Consider the following 21,144-nt stretch of genomic DNA (forward strand, 5'->3'; position numbering starts at 1 on the left):
TTTATAAATTTTATAAAAAAAAATTAACATGGAACTAGTATATTTGATCTACCATTGATGCCAAAATTTAGCTTGTCGTTTCTTTAGTGAACCTCATGGTAAGGGTGAAAAAATTTCAACGGTTTGACTGGAATAATTTAAATCCTGTGCAACAATAATTAGCTGTAATTTGAGAACATATGATATACCTTCGAACAGAGAAACTCTGTTGGGACAGGTTTCATTTTTTTAAAATTCGGCAGATGAATCTTATGCAACAGCAGAAGACTTCAAATGCATCTTACCTTAATATCTGACACTGATCTGGTACTATAGAGACATTAGCTGGAACATAAAAAAAAATAAAAAGAAACCCTTTTTCCCTTGTTCTCCTTGTAAAATACCTGACAAATGTTTCTTTACAGCCTGAAGATGGTGAGATTTTATTATATGAAATGAGAATGACTATGTGTAAACAAGGCTATGAATTAGTTTCTTACAACAGAAATCTTGTCACCATTCCGATAACTCTCTCTGTTCAGGCACAACTTCAGAATGAGGCCGGCCCTTGTTAAAACTATTCAGAAACACTAGACTTCGTGATGAATTATCACTCCTCCTGCACAAGCACATTATCTATTCAATTTAACCAAACATGAATATGTTGAGCACATTGAATCCAAGCAAAACCACGTTAAACCTTGCCCCGAAATTTTTGCATAGAGTATTGTTAAATGATGGTTTACTCTCAGAAATCTCTATAGAAGGATCAGACATGAGTGGACCCCAGTATAATGTCCATGTGTACCTGACAGGCTGACGTGGTAGCTTTTAAACAGAAGTGTGACACACTTCAAACCATCGAGCCGTCTTTAATAAGAGGAGGATAAAAGAACCAGTTGGCATGTAATGTATGAGGACAAATGCCACACCATATATGCAACCATGTTTTGATGATTATATGATACCAGCTTTTACGTTTGTACATGTAAATTCTATTTCAGTAAAGCTTCAATAACTCATATCAATGGTATTACAAAGCGAATTGCTGACCTTGATACTGAAGAGAATACCACCATCAGAAACCTGCTGACCAGCTGCTAGATGAAGCCCGCGGACATAGCCCGCTGATGGTGCCTTTACAACATGCTTCAAAAAGGAATTTAAAAAAAATTATTATAAAATTTAAATTTAAAAATAAAAAATAAAAAATTCATGTCAAATATTGCACAGGGAAAGAAAAGTTTAGATGCAAAATCCAAAACTAGCAGCAGTACAAACCTCCATCTTCATTGCCTCTAAAACTAATATAGGTTGTCCTTCCTCCACTTTTGTCCCATCCTTCACCACAACCTTGACAACCAAACCAGCCATGGGCGCAGCAACAGTCCCCTGAGGGTATGATGATTTGTCAAATCTGGGTTTATGTTCCGTTTCATCTTCATCAGACAATTCAAGGCCGGTTTTCTGCCTGAAATGATGATGATGTGATCCATACCATATATCAATGTGCTTGGTCTGATCCTGTAGCCCAAATTGGAATCAACAAATTAACAGAAGTTTTAAATAAAACATTGAACCATATTCAATAATGCTGATTAATTATTCTATGTACACCTCACAACTGCATGCAGATAAAGGCATTTACCTTGGAATAAACAGCTAAGCTAACATCCATGTTTACACCATCAGCTTCGACTCTGAATTCATGGTTGCCTATACAAGTTACGTTGACCTCCAAACCTGGGAAACTCTCTTCTTCTGTCTGCACAGACATACAGAAACCTTGCTGATGGAATGACTCAGTGGAACAAAACAAAGAAAACAACTTGCACATAAGATACTATAATTCCAAAGTTGCAAATATGGCCAATTAGCATAAGACTACCTCAATCAGATAGCTCCCATCTGGTTTATAAGTGGTTGAAAGTTTCAATGACTTTGAGCCACTGCTATCATATTCATTCTCCCACTCAAGTTCCACTGTATGCCTAGCACAATGATGGACTCTGAAAGGGGGAGAAGAATACCATATCGAGATTATGCTGTCGCCACCTGAACAGGGAGATATAAATATTATAAGGGCTTTTACGAAATGGCATACATTTGAAGAATGGGACCTTCAATTTACCACGAAGATTTGCTCTGAATAAAGAATTTTCCTTTTCAATGAGACACGCAGCTGCCAGTGTAGCACTAAATCTAGCAGCACCAAGCACTTTGTCCACTAACAGTGAATTACTAGGGTCAACAAACAGGTCATCTTTAAAGTGTTCAATAAAATGGGTTTCCACATCGCCATTTTGAAATGCCCGATGGTTAGCAAGTTTTAGAAGAAAATTGATGTTGGTTGGTAAACCTGCAACCTGTCTAAGAACATTAGCATTGAAAAGGATCGAAAACAAATTAAACTGCAGGATCAATATGAAATTGCAATTTGCCTTCCACATTTTTCTTAAAGCTGTTTAAATTTTGCAGCCTTGTGGGCATCAGATATCTAACTCGCCTAATAAGATAGCATATGAGATTGAATGATTGGAAAATATGCTTTGATGTGCAGAGGATACAACTCTAAAATTAGGTGTACCTGAAACTTTGATAAGCAATCCTTCAGTTTTACCAATGCCGCAGCACGATTTTCTCCCCATACTACGAGTTTAGCAATCATAGGATCATAATGCATGCTAACAGTGTCTCCCTGTTCAACTCCAGTCTCAACTCGAACTGCTCAATGACAGATTTAACATAAGCAACCGACAGAAATAACCAAAGGACAAGAGATGATAATAAGAGCACTTGTTTAGTTGTGATGTCCTTGGATAAAACAAGTGGTGCTTAAACAATATAACCTAACTAGAATGTTGGGGATGGATTCCCTTTTTTCTTTTCTTTTCGGTTGACTGGGGATGAATGATGCAGGACGCATAGGACCTAAATTTATTAGTTTCCTAATATATTTGTTAGTTTCCTAGATTCTCTAGTTTTCCAAATTCTAGTAGGATTTCTACTTTTCCAGATTTCCAGATTTCTAGTTTTAAGTTTCCTATTTTATTTGGGTTATGATTTCCGTTTAAGCAAGGGATTTTTATCCTATTATGTCTAGGTTTTAGTTTGCTATAAATACCCCCATGTAGTTCTTTAAAATTCAGATTTGGATATTGAGTAAACCTTCTCTTAAAACTATGTGATTTCTGTCCTTTCTTTCGTCCCTTCGATCTATATTTTCGTCTCCTCAATCTCTTATACTCTTCCATGTTCTATTGTTTGGATGCTTAATCTAATACCTACGAGCTGTACTACATCAATGAATTCTTTGCTTTACTATGTATGAGTCATATGGCTATTATAATGTGACTAACCTTGTGGTGAGACTGGAACATGATGATAGTGATGAAGGACCCCAGTTGCTGGAAGGAATCCTTTCGGTACATTTTCGGCATATATTCGGGCTTCGAAAGCATGACCTTTCATCACAATGAGTAACTATTAAATCCAGTAACTCAAGAAGTTTGTGGATTCAACATATAGAGTGAGTAAACTCATATTAGTTATAAGATTTTTCATATCCAAGTTATTATGAATACGAAGTATTCACTTTGTGTTATAAAGGAGCTTATTATTTACCTGATGAGATTCAAAAAATCTTGGCATCTTTTTTTATAATTTTAATAGCACAGCCATTTTAAGGCAAACTTTTCATAGAACCACCCAGAATATGTTACTCAAATCTGAATAGATCAACCCAGCATTCAGCTTAAAACTAGTCAAGACTCATTTTAGAAGTGGAATTGAATATGGAAGCAAAGATAAGCTTGGCGAAGACCTCTTTCTTGATTTTATTTTATTTTTCCTTTTCAAGAAAAAAGAATGTCACCTGATAATGGGACCTGTGACTGACTAATGGGAAGATGTTCACCACTTGCAACACGAATCTGCCACTCTACAAGATCTTGGCCAACAATCATTTCAGTCACAGGATGCTCAACCTGCATAAACATTAACTAACCTGTTAGATTCTGATAAATTCAGACTGAAATACAAAAGAACAGAATGGTTAAAGCACCTGAAGTCGGGTATTCATCTCCATGAAATAAAATTGGCCTGAGACTGTATCAACTATAAACTCCACAGTGCCAGCATTGTGATAACCAACTGCCTTTAATAATCAGACAGAGACTTCAAATCATAAGGAGATAGAGAGATTTAAAATTACAGGTTAGCTCAATGTCAGTAACTTTTAGCTTTTGATGGGGGCAAAACCCTCTATCATTGAAGTAGTGACCCATGATTAGATATAACACAGGTTAGCTAAGAATTATCCAACAAGAATGATGATCAGTAAAAACTTCACCATCTTAACCCAATCAAGTGCAAGTTGAAAATTAGGTACAAATTAGATAATTATTCAAAATACTTCACCTTGGCAGCAGATACAGCAGCTTGGCCCAAGTGAGTCCGGAAGTCATTCGACACATTTGGCTGCACCAATGGATTTCCATTACAACTCTACTAGAACAATTACAAATCTACACCGACAATATAGGAAATGATCATACAGCTGGAGCTTCTTCAATGATTTTCTGGTGTCTTCTCTGGACGCTGCAATCTCTCTCATACAAATGTAGAACCTTCCCATGTTTGTCCCCAAATATCTACAATACCAAACATGAGCTTAACTTTTTCAGGATATAATATCTACTAGAATTACATCAATATAATGTTGATAATAAATGTCAATGATATCATATCAACTATGAAGTATTATGGGTTAGACACTAGTAAGAACTAGGAATTAACAAAACAAATAAGAGTACCTGGACTTCAATGTGCCTTGGCTGTGTAATATATTTCTCCAGCAATATCGTGCTTATGCCAAAAGAAGCAGCAGCCTCACGTTGTGCTCCCAGGAAAGAGTCAACAAATTCATCCGGACTTTGAACAATCCGCATACCCTGGAAATATATCAACTATAAGAACATAGTGCGAAGAAATATCTAAACTATAAGAACATCTTCTGAAGAAAACAAAAATCTCTCAATTTTTAATCTAGTTGCTGATATCACTGAGGGAATCAAAGAAAAGGCAACCTTCCCTCCACCTCCATGAGTTGGCTTTATTAAGACTGGGTATCCAATCTTGTCGGCTTCTAACTTCATTAGATCAATATCTTGGTCTTTACCGTGATATCCAGGCACCAGAGGTACCCCTGCCGCACCCATTATTCTCTTTGAAGCACTGATAAACACACATAGCATCAATAGGAATCAAAACATTTCCTCAGTGGACAAGACATTTAAACCATGCACAAAATCAGGGACTAAAAGATCAAAAAGACAGATAGCATATATTATTAGCTAATCAGTTGATACAATATTACATCAGTAAGACGGCAGTGAGTGGTACCTTTTATCACCCATGTCTCGGATGGCAGATGCTGGAGGTCCAATAAATGTAAGACCCTTATCTTCACAAAGTTGAGCAAACTCAGCACTCTCTGACAGAAAACCATAACCAGGATGTATAGCCTAATTATACAAAAACAAAGATATCCAATCCAATAAGCATGAAACAATCAAACAGTTAACCAATTCACCAATTCTCCAAACAGATAGCAAATTTGGCAAAACAAGTAAAAAGAAAACATATGCAAATGCAATGAGCTATTGAGCTATATTGAGCTATGTTCACTATCATAAGCGGAAATTCTGACTGACCTGCGCACCAGTGCGAATGGCCGCGTCGATAATCGATGAGGCCTTGAGGTAGCTGAGCCGAGCCGGAGGCGGGCCGATATGCACAGCTTCGTCGGCCGATTTGACGTGAAGCGAATGCCTATCGGCGTCGCTGTAAACGGCGACGGTTTGAATCCCGAGCCTCTTGGCGGTCCTCATGATCCTGCAAGCAATTTCGCCTCTGTTTGCTATCAGAATCTTCTCTATCCTCTGCGGCTCAGAGGCAGAGAATGCTCTTACTGTCAGTAACTGGAAATGGAAGGGTTTGTGGGAAAGCTTCCGGCGGAGGATGGTGGCCACGGACGCCATGGTTTTGAGCTCTGTGAGTGAGACGTAGAGTGGACTCGAGTGTAGACGGCAAAATGTTTTTCTTCTTGGTCATGTTATTATGAACTTGCGTGTAGGAAACTATATCCATAAATTTTCTTTTTTTATTTTTTATTTTTTTGGATAATTCCCTGCTATTTAAATATTATTGTTTTTGTCTCGTCATATGGCAACCCATTACGTTGATCTGATCTGATGTGGTGCTTACTTGGCACAATTATCCGTGTGATATGATGACTGACACAATTCCATCTTGGGCCGTCTATTGCTGTGATTTTGGGCTTTATTGGGCTACTTCTAAATTGGTTGTCGATTGGGCTGCTTGAAATTAAGTCAACCAATATTTTATGATTGGACTTCTAGCCAACATATCCAATTTATTCTTACTTAGGAAAAAAAAAAAAAAAAGATTTGTTATTTGGTTTAATGTGTGTTTTTTTATCATTAACAAAGAGAGGGACTCGAATTCGAGTGTCAGTGAGCATGCTCTCTATCTTCTCCAAGTGGCCTAATCCATGTTTGCATAATGCGTTGTCTTTTGAATTCAACAATTGATGGTTCATAAAATTTGAACTCAAAATCCCGTACATCAAAGTGTTATTTTATAAATTTATTTGATGGAACGTTAAAATTACAAATTTTCACTTGTTTGGTGTAAAGTTAAAAGAGGGTGGGGGAGGAAATCTATATATCCTTATGAATACAAATCTCTAAAATTATTAATGCATTATTTTCAATAGTATATACTATATATGGGCCATTTAGGAGATCAGTGGGTCATTTAAACTTTTTTGGTGTAATTGTATGTTGAACAAAATAACAAAGGTTTATGAAGAAATGACAAAATGCATGGAATGGCTTTTCTCCCAAGACGCCAAGGGGCAAGGCAACAACCTAGCTAGCTATTATTATTATTATTTGTCATGGGCATGGCAAATCTGTCATGTATCAAAGCTGTTGGTGTGATTAAGACGGAGAGTTTTTTAAAACCAGCACGGCAGCACATGCATCATGAAGCTCTGATGGAGGAAGTGGCCTACTTGGCTCTCCCTCACACTTGTCCACGCTTTCACCTAACAGCATGATGGCAAATTATATGATAAAAAGCTGTTTGGAATCTATGATGCCTAAACCAATCCATCCACAAATAGATCTACAGTCCACTTTGCTTGAGGGCCCACTCCATAACTTTCTTCTTTCATTTCATGTTTTACTGTTCTATCTTAATCTGATGTTAAAGTAAAAGGAGGACATCCTAAGTTATGGAGGTTGGTGTGTGTAGGGTCGCCTTTTTGGTGGATGACAAATTTTGCACATAGGTTTGGTGATGCTACACACTCCGCTATAAGTTCCAACCAAATATCGGTACGTTTTGGTAGGGATAATATAATCTCAACATATTATTAAAGATATGTCGCGTTCTGTTAGCGATAATAATATCGACACATGACTAATGACATGTTGAATACCATATTCGGACTAACTTGTACTGTTTGGTTTCCAGTGATTCAGTTGCTAGTGACAAATGTGATCTCATTGCAAACTGAAATTGCAGATTCAAACTAATTTATTTCAGAGGCATGTCACATGTGGCTCGGTGACTTGTTTTCAAGTCATCAATTGCTCACAAGAAAAGCAAAACAATATATATATAATATTAAATTTCCCCATGGTTTAACTTGCAAGATGAGACTCAGGCTCAGCCACACTAGAAGCACACTGGGTGACCCTAAACTTAGAAGACACCTCACCTCTCTCTCTCTCTCTCTCTCTCTCTCTCTCTCTCTCTCTCCTGCTGTCTTACATCATTTTTGACAATATCCTTCCTAATTAGTATTGTTATCTAACGGTCAAAGCCTGCGAGCTTGTTGTGGCCTTATTTGAGAGGCTGCTAATTTGGACACCTTTTTCTGAATAATGTTATTATAATCATCGACTACATCACATGTGTGTCAACAAACCTATTATTTCTTCTTCAATAATTCATCTTCAAAATGTCTTTTTCAGCATACAAGAGTCTAAACAATATCACTTCCCACTTATGTAGACTTTGAAATTAAAATCAACTAACAGCAATACAAGATAATGAAGGAATAAATCAATAAATTTTTATGGGGGTTATTCTGTTTCAATTTATTATATGTGGATGATTGACTGACGTTTTTCATGAAACAAGCACTGAGGTGGAGCGATCCAATTCTTACTGAAAATGGAATTGGACTAATTTCTATCAAATGAAGATGATAAAAACCTAATATAGAGAGTTGAACTATCTCTATCTTAAGATTTATTCTCAGAGTTTACAATGGTAAATTATTTTATCGTCACACTTACATGGAGAGTTGGACTATCTATCTTTTTTTTTTAAAAAAAAAAAAAAAAAAATTTAAAAAAGCATTTTTATCAATAAAATAAAATATTCTCACAATTAGTTGACATGGGATCAGCAAAGGAAAAAGGAAAAAGGTTGAGGAGCAGTACATCACTGCTTATGGAGGCATATGCATATCAATTATAACTATTGATGGGTGGACAAACCCTTTTTCAGGTTTCCTTTACTGGTGTTATGATTAAACCACGTTTACCTTCTTCTTCTTCTTTCCTTGTTTTTTTTTCATTTTTTTTTTTCAGATTTCATATATTTTTTTACACAAATCAATTGTCCCATAACAAATTGAATTTCAATCGTTTTACAGAAAAACAAACAGTTAATTTCTCGATTTACTCTGTTTGACATATTGTTCTAAGAACAACAAATATAAAATCTTTAATTTATTTATTTATTATTTTAATAGCTATAGAATTGGAGCATTGCTGTTTTATAATAAGGTCCATACATTTATATAACCAATTGAAACATAAAGTGGGTCAATTATTTGTTAATCATTTCACATCTTCAATGTTTCTAAGCATTCCCCTCTTTGAAAATGACTTGCATCCTATTTCTTTTTTTAAATATTCTATTTGTTCAGTTGGCAAGGTCCCTTTCTTGTGTATAGCCCCACTAGTATTTGAGTCTCACTACCATACATAAATCCATACCTGAGGCAGCTAGCAGTTAGGTACCACACGTAAGTCCTTCAAGTTCGATTGTAAGTCTATCTTGACTCTAGTGGTGAGAGTTGTCAATCTTCCCATAAACTTTTATTTAATTAAAAAAAAAACTAATAGTTAATCTTTAATCCAAACAGTCACCTTTGAAGAGTTCAAATAAAATTAATGGATTTAAAGAGTCAATATTATCTTTATATGATGTCTTGCATTCAACATCATGTCACTTTCTATACCTTTGTCAATATTATCTGAGAGCGAATGTGTTTTTTATTATGCACCAGAGTTCGAATATTCTTTTTGTCAATAAAATATCACTTGTATAAAAAAAATTATTTCTAATTCTTAGTTAATTTTATTTTCAAAATAACCGACTCTACGAAAATTTCATTTTACATTCTCTCTATTTCTCACTCCTAAATTAGAAACTGAAAACAAAAGCATTCTCAAGCGATAATTGGTTAATTTTTTATATTCTAAATTGATTTACTTCACACGTAATAAATTACTTAAAAGGAATGAAATGTGGGGTATGCATCTTCAGGAAATACACGTGGTCCAATTTGGATGGAGAATTTTCCTAGTCGCGTGACGAATGCCAACCGTCCTTGCCCACCGCCCACCTTTTTGTGATTGACACCGTGTCATTTCTGCCAAGTGTCAAAGATTGTCGTATGCTTTGCATGCTATTTACCATAAAGCCCTTTCATTTTAATGCTAATTGCAATAATAAGGTGCTGCTCCAAATTATCACATTTTTGCTTTAGACACCATTAAATAAATCAACGGGTATTTTACCAACAAAAAAAACCAACCAACGGCTATGAATTTATTTAAGGTATAATTTTATTTCTGGTCAAATATTGAAGGGAGAATCAAGGATATCTGATCTTATTATAAAAGGAATCCGATTTTGTAATTTGAATTTACACCCACGATTTGATTCATTGTTATGGATAACTATTAATTTTGTTAATTTCTGGTTAATTTAATTGTACCAGAGCTTCTACTCTCCTAGACTCCTGGTAAAGGAAATTTGGTCAAATGTGAATTGTTAAGGAAACTCGCAAATGTAGATTATGCTAGTTAGTTAAGCCAATGTGTTCGCTCTCTTGTACCCAAATTCAAATCCCCCTTTTTATGCATTATAATAGTTTGAAATATCGCTTTACCAGATGAAAAAAAAAAAAGAAGTCATTTAATTGGGATAGTTTAATTTTGGTCCAAAAATTATATTCCACATTGCGTATAATATATCACATAGGCAGATAGGCATTCTCACATCCAACAGCATTTTTGTCTGGATCTACATTTTTTAATGCTCAATTGGTGTCATAGTCATATCTAAGACATGTCATGTATGATAGAATAAATATTTAGAACCTTATGGCAATTTTGGTAACACCATCTTAAAAACATGCACAAAAACAGAGTCAAACATCTGCAAACCCAAAGGAAAATCATTTTTGATATCCTAACCTAACCACATGGGGAGGATTGTAATTTCGCATGTTTTCCTTGAGAATCAGTGGGTTTAGTCTCAGGAAAAGAACTGGAATGCTCTGATTTTCCAAAAACCGAAAATGGAAATAAAATCTGAAAAATAAAGGATTAAAATGCATTAATTTCAATTAACGTTTGGGTCTTTTCCACCTACTTTTATTTTCTTTATTATTATATATATATTTTGTTTCATCTTTGACAGTTTGCATAAGAAAAAGCTGAAACAGTACCAATACCAAACCACAACATAAAGGCAAAGCAAACACAGTGAGAGAAACAGAGACATTCATTTTGAGACGGAGACCGACCGATCTAACAAACATGGGGTGAGAAAGAGTAAAGCAAAAGCAGCTCAAGTTGCTTTGTCACTGCTGCTAATCAATCAAAACGCAAAATAAGGAACAAGGAGAGAGAGAGAAATAGTTTCAGTTTCTTCTGGGTAAGTTTGTTTGATCATTTTGCCTGTACTTTTCACTCGTTCTATTCAGAAAATCGGTCCCATTATGTATATCTTCATGGAGCAATGTGTTTGTTTGTTTGTTTTTTTTTGGAGTTGATCCTCTTGCCCATGACTTTATTTGTTTTCATTTTTCATTTTTGGGTTCTGGGCAATTAAAATCTTTCTGCTTCGTGGAAATTGTGTTAATGTTTACTTGATCAGTTTGTCTTAATCCTCTGTGAGCTGTATCATGCATGATCACTGAAGTTTTTGCTTCAACGCTGATTGAAAAAGACGTGTGGATTTGTAATTCTCTGAAGCTTGTGAATTTGTTATTTTTTTGACCAAAGTCTGATCATTCTGCTTTTGGGTGTGTCCTTGATCAGGTAGTTTGTAGAAACTTAGTTGATATCAGTCAATTTGAGCATATGATTCTGGACTTGAGTTTTATTGATCAGGTACTTGCTTGTTTTTTCTAATTTTCCTACAATTTTATTTTTATTTTTTTAAGAATCTGATCTCACCTCCTACCATTTAGTTCTAATTCATCTGATACCATATTGTGGATTTTGGTGATTAGGTGTGACTGTGTGAGCAGCCAGAGGTACTCTAAGCTTCATCCTACCAAGAATTACTGAATTCGGTTTGGTTGTTGTTGGTTTGTGGATCGGACTATTACCGCATCAGTTTCGAAGGTGGTGCTGTTATTGGCCAGAGTTATGGCGACTGCGTCACAAGCAGACTCCAGACGTAAGTATTCTTGGTGGTGGGACAGCCACATAAGCCCGAAGAATTCAAGATGGCTTCAGGAAAATCTTACAGGTAATATATATAACTGGTTTGATATGCAATTGTGTTTCATGTGTTTCTCATGTATGTGGAGTAAAGTAAAACTCCCTCGTCAGACATCATAAATTTTTGATCGTGTAAACCACCTTGCATATTCTGACATAATTCTACTTCTTTCTGTCAAGAAAAAAATTATAAAGAATTCTCTTTTTCTTAACTGTTAGATTAAACATGGATTGTTGGATGGTTAAGATGCATCTAACCCCTTCTCAACCACTGTGCATCTCATCCAAGTTAGTGAGAACTTGGTGTCTAAGGTAGTTAGTAGTTTAGAATTGTATATAAGCCGGGGGATTTTCAGTTTCTGTTGTTGATGGCTCAACGATATCAGTGTGATCATACTGGCCTTGTCAAATGTTATCCTGATGTGTTGAGAAGATAATCATAATACTTGACAGTTTCATCTAGTGCAATATTGTTCTCTCTCTCTCTCTCTCTCTCTCCTCGCTCTCTCTCTCTCCCCCTCTTTTATATGTATAAATGTGTATCATTTATTATGTTTCAACTTCTTGAACAGATATGGATGCCAAAGTCAAACACATGATCAAGCTAATTGAAGAAGATGCAGATTCCTTTGCTAGGAGGGCAGAGATGTATTATAAAAAACGCCCAGAATTAATGAAATTGGTGGAAGAGTTCTACCGAGCATACCGCGCGTTAGCTGAAAGATATGATCATGCAACTGGGGCACTCCGCCAGGCTCATCGGACCATGGCAGAAGCATTTCCCAACCAAGTTCCCCTTGCACTTGGAGATGAGTCTCCTGCAGGTTCCTCTGCTAGTGAGGCTGATCCCCGTACACCTGAGATGCCACCTCCTATACGGGCATTATTAGATCTTGAGGAATTGCAAAAAGATGCTCTGGGGCTCTCATCCCATTTCCATGCTGTCAAAAGGAATGGAACATTTACAGAAGAATCTGACTCTGCACCAAGCAGAAAGGGCTTGAAACAGCTAAATGATCTATTTGGGTCTGGAGAAGGAAGGGCGAAAAAGGGCCTCAATTTTCATGACACTGAAGAAAGGGAACACCGCATGCATAACAACGGAATCCATGACCTCAAGGCTCGATCCTTGTCTGAGTCTGATCAACTGGGTAAAGCAGAGACAGAAATTTCAAACTTAAAGAATGCCCTTGCTAAGTTAGAAGCCGAAAAGGAAGCTGGCTTACTTCAATACCAACAGTGTTTAGAGAGATTAAGTATTTTGGAGTCTGAAGTCTCGCGTGCACATGAGGATTCCAGGGGACTGAGTGAACGAGCCAGCAAAGCTGAAGCTGAAGTTCAAACTTCGAAGGAAGCACATACCAAGTTAGAGGCTGAAAGGGATGCTAGTCTTCTTCAGTATCAGCAATGTTTGGACAAAATCTCCAGTCTGGAGAACAGTATCTCTTGTGCCCAAAAGGATGCTGGAGAGCTCAATGATCGAGCTAGTAAAGCCGAAACTGAAGCTGGAGCTCTAAAGCACGATCTTACAAGGGTGGCAGATGAGAAAGAAGCTGCACTTGCACAATATCAACAATGTCTGGAGATGATATCAAATCTGGAGGATAAAATACTTCGTGTTGAGGAGGATGCCAGAAGGATTAACGAGCAAGCTGTCAAAGCTGAACATGAAGTTGAAACTTTGAAGCAAGCAATTGCCACATTAAATGAAGAAAAGGAAGCTGCTGCTCTCCAGTACGACCAGTGCTTGGAAACCATATCTAGTCTGGAGCATAAGCTCTCTTGTGCCCAAGAAGAGGCCCAACGGCTACACTCTGAAATAGATGACGGAGTTGCGAAGTTAAAGGGTTCTGAAGAGAAGTGTATTCTGCTGGAAAAATCAAATCAGACTCTCCAGTCTGAGTTGGAGTCTTTGGTGCAGAAAATGGAATCTCAAGGTGAAGAGCTTACAGAGAAGCAGAAGGAGTTAGGTAGACTCTGGACTTGCATACAAGAAGAGCGTTTGCGATTCATGGAGGCTGAAACTGCTTTCCAAACGCTGCAACATTTGCATTCTCAATCCCAGGAGGAACTTAGATCTCTGGTTTCTGAGCTTCAGAATGGAGCTTTAATTCTTAAGGACATGGAGACTCGTAATCAGGGTTTGGTGGATGAAGTCCAGAAGGTGAAGGAGGAAAACAAGAGCCTAAGTGAGCTCAATTTGTCTTCATCAATGTCAATAAAAAATCTACAAGATGAAATCTTAATCTTGAGGGAGACAGTTCGGAAACTTGAAGAGGAAGTTGAAATTCGAGTGGACCAAAGAAATGCTCTTCAGCAAGAGATATACTGTCTGAAAGAGGAACTCAATGACCTGAACAAGAAACACCAAGCAATGCTAGAGCAGGTAGAGTCAGTTGGCTTGGATCCAGAGTGCCTTGGGTCATCTGTGAAGGAATTACAGGATGAAAAATTACAGCTAAAACAGATGTGTGAGGCTGATAAAAGTGCGAAAGTGGCCCTTTTAGAAAAGTTAGAAATCATGCAGAAACTTCTGGAGAAAAATGTTCTTTTGGAGAATTCCCTTTCTGATTTGAACATTGAGTTAGATGGGGTTAGAGGGAAGGTAAAGGAGTTAGAAGAATCATGTCAGTCTCTTCTGGAAGAAAAAAGCACTCTTCTTGCTGAAAATGCCGCCCTAATTTCCCAATTACAGATTATGACTGAGAATTTGAAGAAATCATCAGAGAAGAATAACTTTTTGGAGAATTCCCTTTGTGATGCAAATGCTGAACTTGAAGGCTGGAGGGTTAAATCAAAGAGTTTAGAAGAGTCATGCCTATTGCTTGATAACGAGAAGTCTGTTCTGATGACTCAGAGAGAAAGCTTAGCTTCTGAATTGGACACTACTAGGCAAAGACTGGAAGATCTGGAAAAAGGATATGCAGAAATAGAAGAGAAACTCTCTGTTCTGGAGAAGGAAAGAGAATCAGCACTTCATAAAGTGGAAGAGTTACATGTTTGCTTAGGTTCTGAGAAGCAAAAACATGTCAGTTTTGTTCAGTTGAGTGAAACCCAGATGGCTGGTATGGAATCACAGATCTCTCAGCTCCAAGCAGAAGGTATGTGCAGGAAGAAAGAATACGAAGAGGAAGAAGACAAAGCTGTGAATGCGGAGATTGAAATCTTTGTCTTGCAAAAATGTGTAGAAGATGTGGAAGAAAAGAACTTGTCTCTCATGTTTGAGCGTCAGAATCTCTTGGAGGCATCCAAAATGTCAAAGAAACTGATTTCTGACCTAGAGCATGGAAATCTTGAACAACAGACGGAGATTAAATCTCTCCTTTTGCAAACGGAAGTACTGAGAATGGGGCTGTATCAGGTGTTGAAGGCTGTTGACGTTGATGCAAACCTTGGGTATGGAGAAAAGGTTGAGCAAGACGAAATGCTTCTTAACCATATACTTGTCAAACTTCAGGACACGCAAAATTCTCTCTCTGTTATTCGTGATGAAAATCAGCAGTTGGTTATTGAGAAGTCAGTTCTCATAGAAATGCTTGACCAACTGAAACTCGATGCGGGAAATCTTACGAGAGAAAGAAACACCCTGGATGGAAAGTTCAGGACCCAATCTGAGAAGTTCTTGGTGTTGCAGAGTGGGGCTCAAAGACTTCAGGAGATGAATGAAGAATTGAAATTGAAAGTAGTGGAGGGTGATCACAGAGAGGAAGTATTGAGGACCGAAATAGATAATCTGCATGAGCAGTTCTTGGACTTGCAAAGTGCATACAAGAGTCTATTGGAAGAGAATTCCAAGATACTTGAAGATAAAGGAGCTTTGACAAAAATGGCATTGGATTTGGGGGAAGAGAAGCATAACCTAGAAGAGGAGAAATGTGTCATGTTTGGTGAAACAATATATCACAGTAACCTTTCCCTTGTTTTCAAGGATTTTATTTCCAGAAAGCTACTGGAACTAGAAGAGCTCAGTGACTATTTGGATAAACTTCATCTTGGCAATAATGACTTGGAAGATAAGGTAAGAATATTGGAGGGGAAGTTGGGAGTTATACGAATGGAAAGCTTACATCTGAAGGAGTCATTAATTAGGTCAGAGAATGAGCTGGAAGTAGTTAAATCTGGCAATGATCAATTGAATGGTGAAATTGCAAATGCAAAGGATGCATTGTCTCATAAAGAAAATGAGCTTCTGGAAGCAGAGCAGATCTTGAATGCACTTCAGAGTGAAAAGAAAGAGTTGCATACATTAGTGGAAGATCTGAATGGTAAGTATGATGAGGCTAAGGTGGTACTAGAAGATCAAGAGAAGCAGATCGTCCGACTATATGCAGACAATGATCATCATGCCAAAGAGACTGGATGCCTTCGTGAAGCGAATCAAGAGTTGGAGTCAGAACTTCAGAAAATGCATGAAGAAGCTGAAAAAACTAAAATTAAAGAGGAAGGTTTGATCAATGAACTGCAAAAGGGAAGAGAAGAGATAGAAATGTGGTTGACTCAGGCTGCCACGTTTTTTGGTGAACTGCAGATCTCCACCATTCGTGAAACATTGTTTGAAGGAAAGATCCGCGAGCTCATTGAAGCATGTCAGATCCTTGAAGACAGAAGCAATTCCAGAGGTATGGAGAGCAAAATTATGAAAGAAAGGATCAGCACTCTGGAATACGAAAATGGAGGGCTACAAGCTCAGTTGGCTGCCTATATTCCAGCTGTCATCTCTGTGAAGGAGAGTACAACAGCACTTGAGAAGCATGTGCTTGCAGACGCCACATCTCATAAACTAGACACAGAAGAATCAGAGGTAATCTCCATGTCTGTTTATACATTCTCTCTTCAATAGGAAATTGGAAGTTTCAATTGTCCCTAGACTGAGGTGATGATCCATTTATTAAAGCGTCAATACTCTCTTCTTTCTTTCTATCTGGAACTTAAAGCTTTACTCCATTTATTTCCTTATCCATAATGGGTTAGCAGTTTTTGATTGGTTCTGCACATTTTCTGTCCTCTTTTGAACCTGCATGAACTCTTCAAAAATCATCTAGACATGCACCCATGAGTTCTCACTAATGCAATTATGTTCTTTGCTTCAAGGCCATCGTGTATGGTCTTCTAGCCAGAAAGTCTTTTGAAAGACTTGCTTTTTATATCAGATGAATTGCGGAGCTAGTATTTGAATTTATGGTTTATCATCAGAATTATGCAAGTTGTTTGTGGCTCCAGGATTCTCCTTTGAACTTCCTTTTATTTTACTTTTGAGGCCTCAAATTTCATATATATTAACAAAAAAAATGGTACTTCAATTTTGGGAAATTTTACGGAAAGTAAGCTGGTTTCTATCTACATTGGGTTGAACATGAATTGTTCAGCGTATGGCATGTTGCATTTGATTTCAATAGTTCAATGGTGCATGTGATTTTGGATATCATTTGAATTTGACACATCTATATTCCACTTGTATCCAGGATGACTTTCTGCATGCTGAAAGCTCTCATTTGGATGGAGATCAAGTGGCCATGGTATCAGATGGTGTTTCAGACTTGCAGGATTTACAAAGAAGAATTAAAGTTATTGAAAAGGCAATAGTGGAAAAGGAAAGGCATTTTTCCGCAAATCAGGTAGAAAAGAAATTCAGGGATGGGGTTGGTAACACTATGAAGAAGCGTGAAATATCTGGCTCAGGAAATGAAATTCTGACAAAAGACATCATTCTTGATCAGATATCTGAGTGTTCATCCTATGGGATAAGCAGAAGAGACACCATAGAGGCTGATGGTCAGATGCTTGAGTTGTGGGAAACCACTGACCAGGATGCCAGCATTGATTTCATGGTTGGCAAGGGCCAGAAGGTGGACGCTGTAACAACTGACCAGAGTCAGACTGAAGCAGTAAAGGCACACAAGAATAAATATTCCTCTTCAGAATCATTGGTTGAGAAGGAATTGGGCGTGGACAAATTAGAGCTCTCTAAGAGATTTACAGAGCCCCGTCAAGAAGGCAACAAGAGAAGGATTCTAGAAAGACTTGATTCTGATGTACAAAAGTTGACAAACCTTCAAATAACCGTGGAAGATCTGAAGAGGAAGGTGGAGATTACTGAAAAGAGCAAAAAGGGCAAAGGTATTGAATTTGAAAACGTGAAGGGGCAGCTGGAAGAAGCTGACGAGGCCATCACTAAGTTGTTTGATGTCAATCAAAAATTGATGAAGAACGTTGAAGATGGTCCTCAGTTCTCTGATGGAGCTTCGGGTGTAGTGTCGGATGAAGGTGGGAGTGTGAGGAGGAGGAGACTTTCAGAGCAAGCAAAAAGAGGGTCCGAAAAAATCGGGCGGCTACAGTTGGAGGTGCAGAAACTGCAATTTCTTCTACTGAAACTTGATGGTGAAAAAGAAAGCAGAGGATCAACAAGGATCACGGAGCGGAAAACAAGAGTTCTTCTGAGGGACTATATCTATGGTGGCAATAGAACTAACCAGAAACGCAAGAAAGCGCCCTTCTGTGCATGCATACAGCCCCCAACCAAGGGAGATTGAAGCAATGGAATTTCATGGTCCCATGGTATAGTTTTAAAGTAATGATGAGGCATTAGTTTTGTCTCATTGTCCATAAGTTTTTTTCTTTTTAGAGAGCTCTACTTGTTTTGCCATATTTTATAGAGAGGAGTATTGGGTCTTGCTTAGTTTTGAGATCCTGCTGTACATGCCAGGCCCCATCTTCTAATCAAAGGAAACCCACTCAGATGGTGTTTGCTTTTCTTTTTTTCATATTATTTTTCTTTTGCATATATATATATATATATTGCTGCTTGTCTTACTTTTTGTTAGTAGCGAGTTGTATGCCACAACTTAAAATAAAAATGTTTTATTTATGTGGTATATTTTTGGCTTTAAACTTCTTTGGTGTTACAAGTTCTCGTAGACTTTGACAAAATGAGCTTCCATTCTACTTTCTAAGCCGCCATACAAAGATGGCTGATTCACATAGTTTGTCAAAAACATACATACATTTCTTTTATGCATGTCAATGCGAATAAGATAAGCAATTCAGCATTTCATGTTGTATATGGCTTGTGCCGGTGAAATTGCCGAAGCAAATAATTTTACAGATTGAAACCGTTCCAAACTTCCAACTCATTTAAACCAGACTGGCAGAACAAGAATCACTTTGGTGCAGCGGTCTGCTTGCTGTGCAGCAAGTGTTTCACTAGGATATCCCTCACAGTCCTCCCCAACAGATCAACTTGCCTACAGCATTGTTCGCCATATCCCGAGTCATGATGACCAGATAAAGCAACATCTGGTTGTAATATATCTCCACTGTCAATTCTTATGTTGTGAAGTAAACAACATACCAAGATGATGCTTGGAAGTTTCCGCTTATCGGGTCTCCACATGACCTTGTTAAGGATTCTCCAAGTGCCCTTTAACTGCGAGAATGCCGTTACTGCAAGTGACCTTGCAGCCCCATGCACGGCATTGAAAGCGGAAATGGAAGCTGGGAGGCCATTGCTTTCATAAGGAGTTATGAGCCAGGGAAGAAGAGGATAGCCAACCCCACCAACTAAGTATTCTCTAATCTCTACTCCTCCAGATAAAGTTCTAACATTGTCATTCAAACGCTGTCCACCTTCACAGAGCTTGAAAAATCCTGAACATTTTAAAAGTCTAGACACCGTCATGCCCCCAGGCCAACCAGTTACAATGTCAAGAAACCTCATCTCATGGTCAACAATTCCCTGCAAGAGCATGCTGTAGTTGTCCTCCAGGTCACACCAATCGTCTGATGTTTGAACGGTAGGAAGGGTCATAATGATGTGTGTACCATCTATGGCTCCACAACAATTGGGCAATCCGAAGGCTTCTTCAAGTTTGGACTTTATTTCTTCCATTCTGTTGGAATCAGGCCACTTGAGATGGTGCTTGGCACGTTCTTCCAATGCTTCAATGAATCTCCAAGTCACCTGAGAAACTGTGGACTGGCCTACCCCAAAGGCAGCTCCCACTGAGACTTGAGACTCACCGGATGCCAACCTTCTCAGGGCGATTGCAACCTGTTTCTCAACACTAAGAAGCCTTCCTTCTATGTTGATGAGACCTGATGGCGGCCTCGACACAAGGTCTTCTCTTACAAGGGAACAGATATAGTCAAAAGTCTTCTTAGAGACCCTAAAGAAATACTTAAAACCTTCCTCTTCATCATTGGATAGTGAAGTATCTGCACAGATGAATTACATAACCCAAACAGAACAAAGTTAAGTTATCATGGAAAGTTCAAAACAGAAATCAACTTTAAAAAAAATCTACAAAAAAGGCAAACAGGAAAGACAGAAAAACTTGCTTCCATATAACAAGAAGCAAAGCCCGACTATGTGTTTCTGTGTCTGTGTATTCCCCAAGTCTGATTCAGTCAGGATTTCCAACTACTCATCCAACTTAGGCCAAACCAGATTCCTAACAATTACATACTACTTTTACAGGCTAAAATGTATATTGCTCCCTCTAGCAATAACTTTTCGACCACATCTTTCGCTTTTCAGGATGCAAAAGACATAATCAAAAGCCAGTTTTCGTACAGCGGCCATCAGAAACTGAAGCGATTTCATAATTTAGCTAATTGAACAGAAGCACAGTTTATAGGTTTTGAGCTCTAATTATGAACATCATTACCGAATTTTGTCTGTGCATCATGGATTTTTCAAAATAAACAAAATTTAAAGATAATTTAGCTAAAACTACAAGTAATGTGAATGCATTCCACTAAAAAGCAGAGTAATTGAAGACTGAGCTTAGTGAAAAAAAAAACCTTGGGTTGAAGAATTCTTCTGCCAGAAACTATCCCACCAGTCAGAATCTGCGGCTTTTGGCTCGACTGGAACCAAACTTAAGTTTTTCTTCAATTTCCTATCTTTCTTGCTCTTCTTTGATTTCTTGGGAGGCGCCATGGAAGCTCAAATGAGGAATTGCCCACCTATTTTTTGGCCTTGAACATAAAGACTTCGATGGGAAGTGAAGCGAGCCAGGCAGCCAGGGAAGGTAAAAGCTTGTGTAGCCTTTTTATTTTATTTTTAATAAATAGAATATTTAATGTTTAGCCGTCCGGCTATAAGCCATTTTAAAAGATAGTATCGCCGAGCGGCTATATTCTATAAAAAGAATATTTCAACCATATAGCCGATATAAATAGAATATTTAAGCGTATAGCCGTTCGGCTATACTCCAGAAAAAGAATATTCCGAAGCACAATGGTATAGCCGCGTGGCTATACTCTATAAATAGAACATTTTAAAAAAAGAGTATCGCCGGGTGGCTATACTCCATAAAAA

At 37.7% G+C, this 21,144-nt stretch overlaps 3 protein-coding genes across 4 annotated transcripts; 1 reads left to right on the top strand and 2 right to left on the bottom strand.

Moving 5' to 3' along the window:
- Positions 1–342: 342 nt before the first annotated feature.
- MCCA (methylcrotonyl-CoA carboxylase alpha chain) lies at positions 343–6,092 on the bottom strand. Of its 2 annotated transcripts, none has more exons than XM_008237155.3 (16): positions 5,694–6,092; positions 5,383–5,504; positions 5,067–5,214; positions 4,794–4,931; positions 4,536–4,631; positions 4,399–4,458; positions 4,043–4,135; positions 3,854–3,965; positions 3,339–3,443; positions 2,567–2,703; positions 2,111–2,345; positions 1,868–2,034; positions 1,628–1,744; positions 1,261–1,503; positions 1,033–1,128; positions 343–598 (listed from the first exon to the last, which is right to left on the bottom strand). In XM_008237155.3, the coding sequence occupies exons 1-16, from the start codon at positions 6,018–6,020 to the stop codon at positions 590–592; spliced, it is 2,205 nt and encodes a 734-aa protein (XP_008235377.2). In that variant the 5' UTR covers positions 6,021–6,092; the 3' UTR covers positions 343–589. The 2 variants fall into 2 exon arrangements, with proteins under 2 accessions (XP_008235377.2, XP_088910041.1); XM_089053915.1 differs by having other exon boundaries at positions 5,383–5,473; positions 5,694–5,835.
- Positions 6,093–10,829: 4,737 nt separating this feature from the next.
- Positions 10,830–18,635, top strand: NET1D (kinase interacting (KIP1-like) family protein). Its single transcript, XM_008237153.3, has 5 exons — positions 10,830–11,031; positions 11,418–11,489; positions 11,612–11,853; positions 12,398–16,626; positions 17,288–18,635. The coding sequence occupies exons 3-5, from the start codon at positions 11,751–11,753 to the stop codon at positions 18,353–18,355; spliced, it is 5,400 nt and encodes a 1,799-aa protein (XP_008235375.2). The 5' UTR covers positions 10,830–11,031; positions 11,418–11,489; positions 11,612–11,750; the 3' UTR covers positions 18,356–18,635.
- Positions 18,636–18,857: 222 nt separating this feature from the next.
- Positions 18,858–20,868, bottom strand: LOC103334207 (nuclease). Its single transcript, XM_008237152.3, has 2 exons — positions 20,625–20,868; positions 18,858–20,036 (listed from the first exon to the last, which is right to left on the bottom strand). Exons 1-2 carry the CDS (start codon positions 20,761–20,763, stop codon positions 18,982–18,984), a joined length of 1,194 nt encoding a protein of 397 aa, XP_008235374.1. The 5' UTR covers positions 20,764–20,868; the 3' UTR covers positions 18,858–18,981.
- Positions 20,869–21,144: the final 276 nt, after the last annotated feature.

Source organism: Prunus mume, linkage group LG6 (assembly GCF_029339155.1).
Source record: "Prunus mume cultivar Tortuosa linkage group LG6, ASM2933915v1, whole genome shotgun sequence".
NCBI lineage: Eukaryota > Viridiplantae > Streptophyta > Magnoliopsida > Rosales > Rosaceae > Prunus > Prunus mume.

Excerpts from the sequence above, each read along its gene's own strand:
- MCCA (XM_008237155.3), bottom strand. The coding sequence starts at position 6,020 with ATGGCGTCCGTGGCCACCATCCTCCGCCGGAAGCTTTCCCACAAACCC. Across the intron at positions 3,966-4,042 it reads AGATGAATACCCGACTTCAG|GTTGAGCATCCTGTGACTGA; the intron begins GTGCTTTAACCA and ends ATGTTTATGCAG. Across the intron at positions 1,129-1,260 it reads TAGAGGCAATGAAGATGGAG|CATGTTGTAAAGGCACCATC; the intron begins GTTTGTACTGCT and ends TCCTTTTTGAAG.
- NET1D (XM_008237153.3), top strand. The coding sequence starts at position 11,751 with ATGGCGACTGCGTCACAAGCAGACTCCAGACGTAAGTATTCTTGGTGG. Across the intron at positions 11,854-12,397 it reads GCTTCAGGAAAATCTTACAG|ATATGGATGCCAAAGTCAAA; the intron begins GTAATATATATA and ends CTTCTTGAACAG. Across the intron at positions 16,627-17,287 it reads TAGACACAGAAGAATCAGAG|GATGACTTTCTGCATGCTGA; the intron begins GTAATCTCCATG and ends ACTTGTATCCAG.
- LOC103334207 (XM_008237152.3), bottom strand. The coding sequence starts at position 20,763 with ATGGCGCCTCCCAAGAAATCAAAGAAGAGCAAGAAAGATAGGAAATTG. Across the intron at positions 20,037-20,624 it reads GAAGAATTCTTCAACCCAAG|ATACTTCACTATCCAATGAT; the intron begins GTTTTTTTTTTC and ends TCATCTGTGCAG.